The sequence below is a fragment of the Drosophila persimilis genome, unplaced genomic scaffold (assembly GCF_003286085.1).
Source record: "Drosophila persimilis strain 14011-0111.01,24,50 unplaced genomic scaffold, DperRS2 tig00000124-arrow-pilon, whole genome shotgun sequence".
In the NCBI taxonomy this organism is placed as follows: Eukaryota; Metazoa; Arthropoda; class Insecta; order Diptera; family Drosophilidae; genus Drosophila; species Drosophila persimilis.
In genome coordinates, this window is record NW_020825294.1 from 4,294,549 (window position 1) to 4,307,685 (window position 13,137).

The 13,137-nt window shown below is 38.0% G+C and overlaps 2 protein-coding genes across 2 annotated transcripts; both read left to right on the forward strand.

Annotated features, from left to right (window-relative positions):
* Positions 1-1,049: 1,049 nt before the first annotated feature.
* Positions 1,050-5,085, forward strand: LOC6593906 (putative leucine-rich repeat-containing protein DDB_G0290503). Its single transcript, XM_026987349.1, has 6 exons — positions 1,050-1,139; positions 1,198-2,156; positions 2,236-2,292; positions 3,025-3,136; positions 3,217-4,823; positions 4,895-5,085. Exons 1-6 carry the CDS (start codon positions 1,050-1,052, stop codon positions 4,950-4,952), a joined length of 2,883 nt encoding a protein of 960 aa, XP_026843150.1. The 3' UTR covers positions 4,953-5,085.
* Positions 5,086-5,520: 435 nt separating this feature from the next.
* Positions 5,521-6,028, forward strand: LOC113565419 (ficolin-2-like). Its single transcript, XM_026987350.1, has 2 exons — positions 5,521-5,553; positions 5,615-6,028. Exons 1-2 carry the CDS (start codon positions 5,521-5,523, stop codon positions 6,026-6,028), a joined length of 447 nt encoding a protein of 148 aa, XP_026843151.1.
* Positions 6,029-13,137: the final 7,109 nt, after the last annotated feature.

A 13,137-nucleotide genomic window follows, 5' to 3' on the forward strand; every position in this document is an offset into this window, starting at 1 on the left:
TTCTCACACACATACAAACAGAATAGCCGTAAAATATTCTTTGGACTAAAGAAAATTTGCATATTTCCAACATATTTTCGTACAGATTGTGTAACAAATTTTTACTTTATGACCAGAGGCCGGCCGCCCCGGAACAGAATGTTCACAGTTGATTTATTTTGTGTGTCTGTTCGTCCGTAGTCGAATATAAAACTTGAGTTTAAATATCACACAAATACTCGTATCATCATCGGAGGAGGCATTGTATGGGCCACAAAATATTCCCTTTCAAGTTTTTATCGTTTATTGCACATTTCTTTTCATTCAAAATTTAATTCGATGCTCGTAAAATTCGGCATAGCACAAGGCAGGAAACACAAACCTTCACCCAAAATTGAAACAGAACAGAAAATGTGTGTAATAATCGTAAAATTAATCATGAAACAGATTCTCGTTGGTCTCTAGAATATTCCACAATTTTTAAGTAATGAGAAAATCGAGAACACAGTATCTTAAAGAAAAATCATATCTATTGGTTTACAGGATCAGAAAAATAAACTAAATGAGTTGAATACAAATTAAAATCGTTTGGCTATTTGAACACCTGGTTTTCGAACACTTTTAGCGAGATTTTGAGTGCCTGGGACTCACACCTTTTTGTTTTTAATATTTTCCGAGTTTAGATTTTTTGTTTCGACATTTTGAAGTTTCTAAGAATATTTAATATTGAATAAAATTATTTATTTATTTTATATATTATTCTAATTATATTTAAAAATTTATTTCAGCTTTTATATAAACAAGAAAAGTTATATAGATTATAAGAGTGAATGAACACACAATCACGTTGATACGTTTCCATATTTTTAAAGCTGATACGAAGTCACCAATATATATTCCAGCAATGGGATTAAATGCCCTCCTCATCCCATCGATAAGAAATTATTCTCTCATCTGAACAACAGAGTAGGGAAGACTTCAGTGGAACTCTCGTTATTTATACCATTCCGGAACAAAAGAAAACTCAGTTGCGTTTCAGTTGTGCAAGAATATCAAGTATTCGAATGAAAATGAATTACGGGAAATATCTCTTCTTTGTTATGCTTGTTCTGATCCCTTTGGCTATTGATTCTCTGGCGGACATCGGAGTGGATCAAGAGGTTATAACATTCAATGATTAAAAATTAATATTTTAAATCTCTTAAATACAATTTGTAGTCTTGTTTCATGGCAAGCGATCTGGAAGATCAGTGCGGTTTCGTTTGCTATCCCATTGTTAAGCCCCTGCTTCAGTATTTGGCCAGGTGTCAGGAGAAGGATTCGCAAATTAACCAACTTGAGGAAGAGGTGCGAGAGCTAAGAGTTGAAAGCGTCAAATGTAAGAGTGAAACGGAGGCGCTCGGTAAACAATTGAGAAACAACTTTTGTGACCAGAAAAGTGTACTAAAGCAAGCCCTCGAAAATGTCCAAAAGGTGCAGTTTCAACTCAGTTCCGAGCTTAGGTATCTCCAAGAAGACACCAGACACCAGCAAACGGAACGAGTCGATGCAGCAGTTGTGCGGAAACTGAAGATTGAATTGTCGAGCAAGGAGTCATTATTAACTGATGTCAAATCCAAATTAATACAAAAGTATGAAATATTAGAGCAAAAGGAGAAATCAATAAAGGAAAAGGATAAGCTATTGGCAGAGAAGGATGAATATATCAAGCAGATGATGGAGAAGTACCTTCCGCGAAGCTGTGAGACCTTTGAAGGCACCAAAGGGGTCCGAACGATCTATGTTCCTGCGACAGAACCGTTCTCGGTGCTTTGTAACTCGATTATCGATGGATCTGGTTGGGCAATCGTTTTGCGAGAACTTGAGGGATCTGCTAGCCTAGACCACAAGCTAAATCAATATAAAGAAAAGGGGTTCGGAGATCTGCACGACTCATTTTTCATCGGTCGAAAGAACCTGTATCTCATGACACGAGAAATGCCACACGAAGTTTTTGTCATGTTGAAATTTCTAGACGGTTCTATTGAAGTTTATAAAGGCACAAAAGTGTACATGGGCGACGAAGAGGAAGACTACGTTATCAAGTCGTTCAATACAATTCCAAGAATCGGAGACTACTCCGTCCAACAAACGGCAACGTCAGTGTCACTCGACGCTCTGTTCAGGAAACAATTTTTGTAAATATCTCTATGAATTTTTTGATTATCGTATGATTTTCTATTGAACTAAACTAATACTAAACTTTTTTATCTTCAGGCCATTCGATGATCTTCCTGAATGGAAAGAATTGACCATTATGATCAGAGAGACCTTGTGATCGAAAAAACAAGCCTTTTGTGTACTCTAGATAGAAATCGGTGATTGGAGAAAATATCTATATGTTATCCTTGTTCAAGATTGTTGTTAATGCTTGCTGAATAAAAAAAGAAATATATGTAAATATTCTAGAAATATACCAGAAAAAAATACTGTAAATATACCAGAAAAGTACAATAAAATTCAAAAAAAAAATTACAATAAATATGCTATGAATTTAGTAGAAAAAGTACTATAAAAACACCAGAAAAATACTAACAAATACCATAAAAAACTATAAATATAGCAGAAAAAATAATATTAATATATCAGAAAATAAATATCAATAAATATACCAGAAAGATACTAAAATAATATATATACTAAATACAAGGAAATTGAAGAATAATGGAATTATTTAACAATAAATTAAAATACCTGCAAGTACTATTAGAATTTTGTATTGGATTTTTTCCAGTATTTTTTTCAGAAATATATTAAATAATATTACGAAAAATACGGGGATAATTGCATAGACTCAATCATTGCTCATTCTATACATACATAATCGTAGGGTAAATTGTATAAAACACTGATAACCCTTAACTCCGATGTGACATGGGAAGAACCCATAGTATATAATGCTGCCCTGAGGAATCATGATAAGAGCTCCATAAGAGCTGAGAGCTTCAGATTTCATTGCAACTTCTATGCAAATGCCAATTCAGTTGGTATTGTGTTGTGTTCGAGAAATATCAAGGTATATTCCCAGAATATGTTGAATATTTTTATTATTGTGTTGGTTTTTTTTAATTTGTCGGAGAATTTGACACGTGGTTCAGATTTCCATGAAAACCAAGAGGTAAGACAACATTTTCTGGCATTTCAAAATCGGTAAACATCGTAACATATCTTTTAACTTATTGTCTAAAACATTCACAGTCTTGTTTTGTATCAAGAGAACTGGAAGATCAATGCGCTGCCGTTTGTTATCCCACCGTCAAGCCGTTGCTTAAATACATGGGAATATGCCATCAGAAGGATCTACATATAAGTGGAATGCAGAACCAACTTCAAGACCAAAATGAGAAGGTTACCAAATACAAAACTCAAGTAGAATTTCTCAATAAAAAGTTGGTAGACGAGCGAAGTTCTTCTGGCCTCAAGAATGACCTAAAAGAAACCATCGATAAGGTGCAGAACCTCAGATTGGAGCTCAGTGAAGAGTTGAAAAAGTTATACAGACAGAAAAACAATACCGTGAAGAATCAGCACGAAGAAATCGCGAATGTGAAGATGCAACTGAAGAGAAAGGATGAACAAAACGAGAAAACGATGATAGAAAAGGATGAAATTATAAAACAAAAGGAGAAAACGATGGAAGAAAAGGATGAACTCTTAAAACAGAAGAAGAAAATTATGGAAGAAAAAGATGAACTATTAAAAAAGAAGGACAATACCTTGAAGAATCTGCAAGAAGAAATCGCGAATGTGAAGATGCAACTGAAGAGAAAGGATGAACAAAACGAGAAAACGATGATAGAAAAGGATGAAATTATAAAACAAAAGGAGAAAACGATGGAAGAAAAGGATGAACTCTTAAAACAGAAGAAGAAAATTATGGAAGAAAAAGATGAACTATTAAAAAAGAAGGACAATACCTTGAAGAATCTGCAAGAAGAAATCGCGAATGTGAAGATGCAACTGAAGAGAAAGGATGAACAAAACGAGAAAACGATGATAGAAAAGGATGAAATTATAAAACAAAAGGAGAAAACGATGGAAGAAAAGGATGAACTCTTAAAACAGAAGAAGAAAATTATGGAAGAAAAAGATGAACTATTAAAAAAGAAGGACAATACCTTGAAGAATCTGCAAGAAGAAATCGCGAATGTGAAGATGCAACTGAAGAGAAAGGATGAACAAAACGAGAAAACGATGATAGAAAAGGATGAAATTATAAAACAAAAGGATAAAACGATGGAAGAAAAGGATGAACTCTTAAAAAAGAAGGATAGTACCTTGAAGAATCTGCAAAAAGAAATCGCGAATGTGAAGATACAACTGACGAGCAAGGATGAATTATTAGAACAAAAGGAGGAACAAATTAAAAAAAAGGATCAGTTTATTAGGCATATTTTGGATAATGCAGACCCAAAAATTAGCGAGACTCATACAATCGATGTTCCTTTGGCAGAACCAGACGAAAGTGGTTGGACAATTATTTTGCAAGAACTTGAGGGATTGGCTAGTCTAGAAAAGAAGCTTGCTCAATATAAAGAAAAGCCGTTCAACAATGGAAATGATTCATTTTTCATCGGCCGCAAGAATCTGTATTTCATGGCAAAGGCCACGCCACACGAAATTCTTATCCAAGTGAAATTTGTGGATGGCAGAAGCTCTTCGGTTCAAGACATTCGCTTCAAAGTGGGCAACGCAGAAGCAGACTACACACTCAGGTCGGTCAATGATAATTTACCAAACAGAAAGTACTCCATTACCGAAATGAAAGCGCTTATGGCGATTCAGGTTCTTATGAAACGAAAAATGTAAATATATATTAAAAAATTCTTGACTTATTATATCCATTTCTATTTAACTATTTCACTTGTATCTGCAGGCCATTCAGTTCTAGGGACTGGAAGCAATTGACCATTAAGTTCAGAGAGATCCAATAATAGAAGAAGGAACCATTATGCGCCCTTGATAGAGAAGTATTTTTATATATTTAAATACAATTTTTGAATTCTTCGGTAATCGATGAAGCTACCGTGAACTAACGTTAAAAAAATAGCTTAAAAAATAAAAGTTAATGCTGGTTTTTCTGTTATTTTCTTATATTTTTCATGTTTTATTTTTGTGGTATTTTTTTGGTTTCAATAAATATGGAGAACACCAAACTTTTATACCAATTTGTATTATAATTTTATTATTTATTTGATTATTTTTTCATTTTAAATATCTATAAAAAATGCATTCCCTGAAAATTTGAGCAAATGCACCTCGGAGTAAGTACAACACGACTTCATAGCCGATAAGTATATATATATTCAGCGACTTTCTTGCTGATAAAATGTATTTCTGGATGCTTGATAAAAGACCTTTTTCTTGCCCCACCAGAACTTGCTTCTCAGTTGCTTTTCACTCGTGGAACCTCAAGCAACAAGAATGTTCTCCTCTAAAATGTTGAAATATTCGATTTTGGTGTTTTTGATTTTGATTTTATTCTTTTCTTGGTTAAACTTCATGGCGGAAACCAATGTAGATTTGGGCCAAAAGGTAGGAAGTTTTTTAATAACGAGGAAAATTCATGAGGCATTATAACTTTTTTTCCATAAAGGTTACTTCCTTGGAGGATCAGTGCGGCTTCTTTTGCTTTTCGCCAATCAACTTCCTGCTTCGGTTCCTGAGTTCATGGGAGGAAAAGATGATCCACACCAAACATCCCCCCACTAGTTGTCGGGCATTTGGTTACTCCTCGGAAATCCATGTGATCCATGTGCCTGGCCTCCACCCCTTCGCAGTACCCTGCGATTCGCAGATGGCTGGTCCCGGCTGGACAGTTGTTATGCGGAAAATCGACTGCTGTACGGATAGCTTTAGCAAGAATTGGACTGAATATAAGCAGGGTTTTGGTGAGATCAACGGAACCTTCTTCATTGGCCTGGAGAAACTACATGTGATGACCAAAGCGAGTCCCCAGGAATTGTATCTTTATGCAAATGAAAGCGGTAAAGAATTCTTTGGAAAATAGTTCGATTTTCGCTTGGGAAACGAGGATGAGGGCTTTAACCTAAAGTCCATAACTCATCTGAATGGAACTATCTATGATTATTTCCAAGGACAAGTGAATGTGACATTTTCAACTTACGATCGGGAGAATTATGTCGAGGAATATTATAGACCCGCTTACGTCAATCATGGAGGCTGGTGGTACAGCCAAACCAACACTGATAGGTAATTTTATACGATATTTTTTAAGATTTGTATTCTTATTTTAATTTTGTTTCATTTCATTAGCCCCACGAGACTTTATTATTACAGGGAATTTGTGCAGATGATGATTAGAGATCAAACTTGATGGAAAATCAGCAAAATACACGTCACTAAATGGTTTAAATCTTCGCAGAGTATTTTCTGTCTTTTATTCCAATAAATACAGCATATGACGTTAATTCTTATACAAATTTCCCCTAAGCGAAAGGCCTTTAGAGCTGAATATGGTTCCTGTTCGAAATACAAAAACATTCTGCGCATTGTTCATGGTATTCTTTCCCTTCTTATCCCTTATAGCTGTGTCTCTGTTTTCTGACAATGGGCTGGATGAATTATGTCTTCCTTTTGGGACAGGACAGCCGTGGAGTATGCAAATTTGTGCGCTACAAATGGCTATAATTGTTATTTCAAAATTTATGACAGCAAAATAAATTCCAAAATCGAAATCCTTGTGACACAAACAAAAAAGGGGTAACAGTCGCAGGACGCAGCTAACAAATTTCATAGTTCATTATCGAAATTTGTTATGCACACTTTTTCAAGTACATACTTGCAACCCCTGGATCTGGATGTATGTGGAGGGTTTTTACCATTCGGTTCCCATGATGTTGATAAGTAGGCTGCCCCTCATTTGTTGCCTTTTGTTTGCTGTCTTCGGGCCGAGTTCTGGGGGTTCGACTTCTCTCCTCTCGCGGCCACAAGACCACATTTAACTCTTTCGTTTTGTTTTCTTCTGTGGCGCATAATTTATGCTGTCATCTTGTGCATATTTAACTCAATTACTTCCGCGCGTTCGAGAGACTACCACGTTGATAGGGGCAGCACCACTTCCACTGCGCTACCATCATCATCATCATTATCATCATCATCATCATGTCGGGGCCTAATTCATTTTGTTACTTTATGCGATACTTAATGTCTCTCCTCGTTCTCCCATATCTTCTTTGCTTCTTTGGCTGCCCTCCCTCTCCCTCTGTCTCTCTCTCTGTCTCTGGTTCTGGTGGCGATGCCCGCGGCTCATTAAAAGAAATTACTTTATTGGCAAAATTTACATACAAAGTATTATGGTGGCCATGTCTGCAGATGTCAAGTCGTTAAGTTGCTTCTTTGCTCTTTGGTTCTTCATTCATTATGCAAAAGAGTCACTTAGGTGTACACCCATATCCATATAAAAGTAGTACTTATCGTTATCGTTATCGGAAGCGGACTTCAGCGAAGATGGCAACAAGGTAATAGTTTTGCTCTCCGTTGGAATCTAAATTGGATGCAACTATAAATTATATACAGAAAATGTTTCTAAAAAAGCAAAAATGTATTCCAAATTGGAAGATTTATATTTTAAAAAATTAAATGAGTTTTTTTTAATTTTAATTTTATTTTTATAGTTTTAATTTTATAATTTTCACCATAGAACCCATCACTAATTAGTATTTTTTAGAAAAAAAAAATCCTAATGGCCTTTGATTGTTTTATTTCTATCGAATGATATCCGTTTGCTTATGGGAAACATTTACAAGGAAGAAATTAAAGCCTTACGGTCTAATTTAACCTAGCTACAACCGAAAGAGGAAACCCCCTGGAAAATACTCATTCATTCCACTAATTCCAGTGTCTCTTCTAGAAAATGGTTCCATTCCACTAATTCCATCACCCTTGTAATTCCCAAATTGTGTGAATCAGAAAACTTGCCTTTGCCTTTGCCGCGCCCGCCCTCAAAGAACTCAATTTATCAACATAAACGCGGCCATTTATTTGATTTAAGCAATTTGTAAAATTTTAATGTGCTTCAGAATGAAATAAATCTTCAAACTGTGGGATTCGTTCTGGGTTTTCGTTTGGTTGGGTTTGATTCGAGTCGATGGGCGGGCCAAAACGGGGGCACGTCCAATGAAATAAATTAGGCACAGCTGCTGCCGCTGTTGCTGCTCCTAAGAGAAGAAGTTCGTGTGGGTAGATTGGTGTGGGGGGGGGGGGGGGCGGGGGGATAGCCCCACATCCGCAATTCCCAATCCTCTACCCGGAACGGACGTGCGCCTAATTTAGCAAACGCCCCAGAGCAGAGTGTGCAAGAAAACACATAAACATAAATAAGTAAGACAAATAAAGTCTCCTGACACGAGCATTTAGCAGCAGTCGAATGGTGGGGCCGCACCGCCTCCGAGTGACAAAGTTCAATTGCCGAGTGTGTGACCCCTGCTGCGTATGGGGCCTCCCCCGTTTAAGATACAGTGCAACGTCCACATGCAAGTACAGGGAATAATTTCTCAACCAAAGACTCTCTCGGTGTCTCCACTGTAGGCCCCCGCGACTGTCGGCTTCGACTTGTGGGCCGTCAATTGTCGTCTATTTGTTGTGATTTCTCTGTGTGGGCTGTGGGGTGGCAATGTGGCCCGTGTACAACCCCCCCACAGCCCCAAGTGACAGCATATCAAATACAAATTGACAGTTGACACGTCAACTCCACAACCTCCATTTACCGGAGGGAATGACAGTTCCCCGAGCCATGTTATTCCGCAGTTTCATCGACTGTTGTTGGGGGTAGTGACGACGTTTGGGGGGGCCCTTCAAGTTTTTGTGAATCGAGCAGGTGTTGAGGTTGTTTCCTGATTTGCATTGGCCCTCTTGGTTTTATACTACTTTTATGTAGTCGTCGTTGCCGTCCGCAAGTAGTTCCTTCCGCAACACGGACGTTGCCACTCTGCCATGGAAACCAATTAATTTCTATGAATTGTAAGAGTTCAAATTTCTGACAGCCTTCTGAGGCATGTGGCATGAACCTATTCTTTCGAAATCCTTGCGTGCTGTTACGTGTTGAAAGGGAATGTCCGATAAAGGGATACAAGAAGAAAAATGAAAGTTTAGGCTTTCAGAGGAACAACATTACCATGAATAATAAATCAAATAAATAGAGATACTTGGAGATACACTTTAAAAACATTTTTTTAACTAATAAAATATAAAAAATAAATGCTAAAAATATTAAAACAACTCTCACTGTTTGAGTTCTTTGGACACATAAAAACCCAAGCTAAGCCTCACTGGGAAAGAGGTAGAACCCTTTTTTACCCACCTATGTCAGACCACTCCAAAGCCTGGCATATATTCCCCATCTATAATTTGCTGGAACCTTGCAACATTAATAACCACTTCGCTATGCCTTCCACTTCTTTTTTTTTTTTGTAAGGGCAAAAAAAAAAACTGACAACCACATGAAAAATGAGGACTGACCATTTTTGCATATGTCTGCGTATAATTTCACAATTAATTATGAAACATGCCATAGATGGCAGCACAAAACAAAAACAAAAAAACAAAAAAGAGTCCAAAGAGAGGAAAAACCATAGAAAAAAACCCAGAAAAGTAAACCAGTTAACTGAAGCGAGGAAACAGAGTACAAGAGCACAAGGGGGCGGCTGGGCGGCTTGGCGGGGGGGCACGGCACACACTGTGACTATGACTAAACAAAACGATACGAAAATGACACGCTGTCAACGTGGCAGGCAGGCCTGGGGCCATGCCCCCTCTTGTGGCCGGAGCTGGCAAATTACAATAATACGAATGTAGTAACAAAACAGTAGCCGTCATGTGGGCAGGCGGACAAACGACGACAATGCGACAAAAGAGAGTGCCCGGGTGGTACTCGTATCCCCCCGCCCCACCCAGCATTCCATTGAGAACGGACCGCCGACCGCCCCGCTCTGTGGACTGGACTTGTTTTCCAAGCTATGCCCATTGTTGGGCCTACGAAAAACGAGTCAAACGACGATTAACGCTTGGCTGAATTGACTCGAAAAGTGCTGGGTCATAAATTATCCAACAACAAAATGAAAAGGCTTCTAATTTGGTTTAGTTTCGGTTCGTATTTTGGGGTGGCACGGTATACTCCGTACCACCACCAGCACCACCACCACCACCTCCCCCTTGCATGTCATGCAATGCGTCACGTCATACAGGTTGCCACTTTTTTGTCCAAAGGCATTATTATTAACTAGTTAGCGACATGCAACTTGTTGGCAGCGAGACGCCCAATTTTCAAATGCCTGGCGGTTAAGCTTTCAACTAACGAAAGAGATAGAGATAGAGAGAGGGACAGAAAGAGTACTAAGCTTTAGTTACCCTTTGATGACCTTTTTTTACTTGATTGATATATAATTAGGCCTCTCTCTGGCACTCTGTCACAGAGTAGCTTAGCAATCAAAGGTGAAATTGCATCTGGTGTTGATTTTAAAATGATTTCCGACTTATTTATCTTTTCGGCTATTAAATAGACCAAGTTTCCTTCCAAAATATACCTAAATAATAGTAATGGTACCAATTTTATAACTCTTATTCATTTTTGTATGTTTTATGTTAAGAAATATTACCAATATTGATTGTTGACTGTTGACTCTTGATACAAATTTGTTTCTTTCTTTTCTTTCTATTCTTTGTTTTCTTTTTGCAAAAACCTTTATACCCCCCTCAACAAAAGGGTATGCAAAACGGGTTGGCAGTACGCTCCATACATCAATTGTCGCACAGGATGGCGCGGAGCAGCACGGGGAGGGGGATGGGGCCTTTGCATGTCGCCGGGCATTTATGATTAAGTGAGGTACATATTAATATTATCGTGCGACTCACCTGGTTCGAGTCGGTTCCCGTTCCCTCTCTCAATGGGTGGATTTTCTGCCAGACAGTTTGTATGCTAATTTCCAGGCCTAGTGAGGAGGCCCAGGAGGCCTCACAATGGCCACACACCGCAGCCCGCACAGCACTCCGTGCAATTCACACAATGGGTTTATTATACCCTTCGTAGAGGGTATGACTGAAGAGTGTGGCAAGTATTCTAGCAATGAGCTTCATTATATGTCCTTCCAGCAGCTGAAATAGTAAAGATCGGTTTACCATTTGTCATAGGAACAATCAGTCGAAATCTTAGAGGTCACAGTTTCAATTGGGCTTAAACAACTAAGAACCAACCATCGAACCGTCTGTATCTAGGGTATCCCTCGCTTCGGTTGGTTCTCTCTTCTTGTTTTACAGTTATTTTAATTTATGAGCATTTTATGCGAGTGCACAGCAGAGTCGGGTGGAAGGAGGTTGAAAACGAACCCATAATACGAGAGTAACAAAAGCGGAAACTATTGTATTAAGTGTTTGATTTATGTTTTCACTCAATTGTTTTATTTATGAGCCATTTCATGGCGTACGGGAATCGCTTTCGTGTTCAGTTCATTTCAGTTATTTCGCATTGTTACGTTGACTCTCTTCTGCGCCTCTAATAAAGCTCTCTTACCAGGCCCAGGGTCAATAGTTTCTGAATTACACTTGATTTTCTACGGTTTTTATTTGAGTAACACTCTAATTCATAGAATCACTCAATTACGGCGCGTCTGTGGAAAAAAAGCAGCTCAAACACACACACACACACACACACGCAGGCATATAGCACTTACCGTTTGAATGCTGGCAACGCATATTGTGCAATTCGCAATTAAAACACACATTTTATGCATATTTAACGCCGACTTTGCACAAAACTAATTACACTACTCGACCGGCCAGACATTTGCCCACATTTTAACACAAATTTCGTTGCAATTGGATTGGTTTTAATTTAATTCTTGCGGGAGTGGTCAGAGAGAGAGAGAGAGAGAGAGCGAAAGATTGCGTGGGTGTGAGTGTGTGATCTCGTGCAGAGTGTAGATATGCAAGGTGAGGCGGCATGGTCCTTCGTTTTGTTTCAGATCGTGAGGGGTGGAGAGGGGAAGAGAGAACTGCAACTGAAAGAGCATGGGCGCCATACCCTATTTATTGGCACATGGTGTAGGAATGGAAGCAAAAGAAAATGAAAGTGAGAGGGAGAGGGAGAGGGAGCGAATTTTCGAGGGCTTGTCAAAGTGAGAGAGCAAAGCTGTGCTTCTCAAACTACAGCATGCAGCAAAACAGCTTCTCAAACTTGGGATCAGCTAAAACTGTGCATTAAAACTGTTGAAAATAAGACTGTATTGATTTTTAAGGCAAATATCCATCCAATTACGGGAAAAACTTTTGTTTTGAAACTTTTTAAGGCCTATTCTTGCTCATAACTCAATTATATCTACACTTTTGGAAATATTTTCCTGAAAAATGATGAATACACACATCATTGAACCGCACTAATTACTTTTTCTTCTTTTCATTATAATCATCAACCATCCATCCATCCATCCAGCCCTCCCCATCCGTGCATCTATCCACGCATCCATCATCCCCGGCAATTTTCTCACACTTTAAATTGACACATCGTCACTGATAGATTAGATCCTGATGACTTTGCACATATCACATGGAATCTGTCTTAACTTTTTCTTTTTGCTGGTTGGTCTTTCTAGGCATATATTTTAGGTGTACGTGTATTCCGTATTTGGAGAGGGGAGAGAGTTGTGACGAGTGTGGTTTTTGCCCAAATGGAAAGCAATTATTCAATGTCAGGGCGACACACGCACCAAAAACATTTCATCAATTAATTATTCAACATTATTTGGCCAAGCCCAAAAATAATCGAAAAAGACAAGATAATATATTAATTTTTCGAACGAAATTATTTATTTATGATACTCTGCAAACAGTTTGGGAAATATGATTAAGTGTTGCATCTTCCTTTGATAATTTCTTTTTCCTGACTCCCAAAGAAAAAGATGAATCTCTTACTGAGTCTCTCTAAGATCCAATAATCTAGACATATATCCCTAGATATTCCATATTCCAATAACTTCAGGATAGATGATCATTTATATCCCAAAACCCAATACCAACCCTAATTACATGTCAATCTTCCCTTTTCAAAAATTTTTACAAAGTACATACGAATTCATGATTATTTTCTAAAGAACATATTTTGGTGAA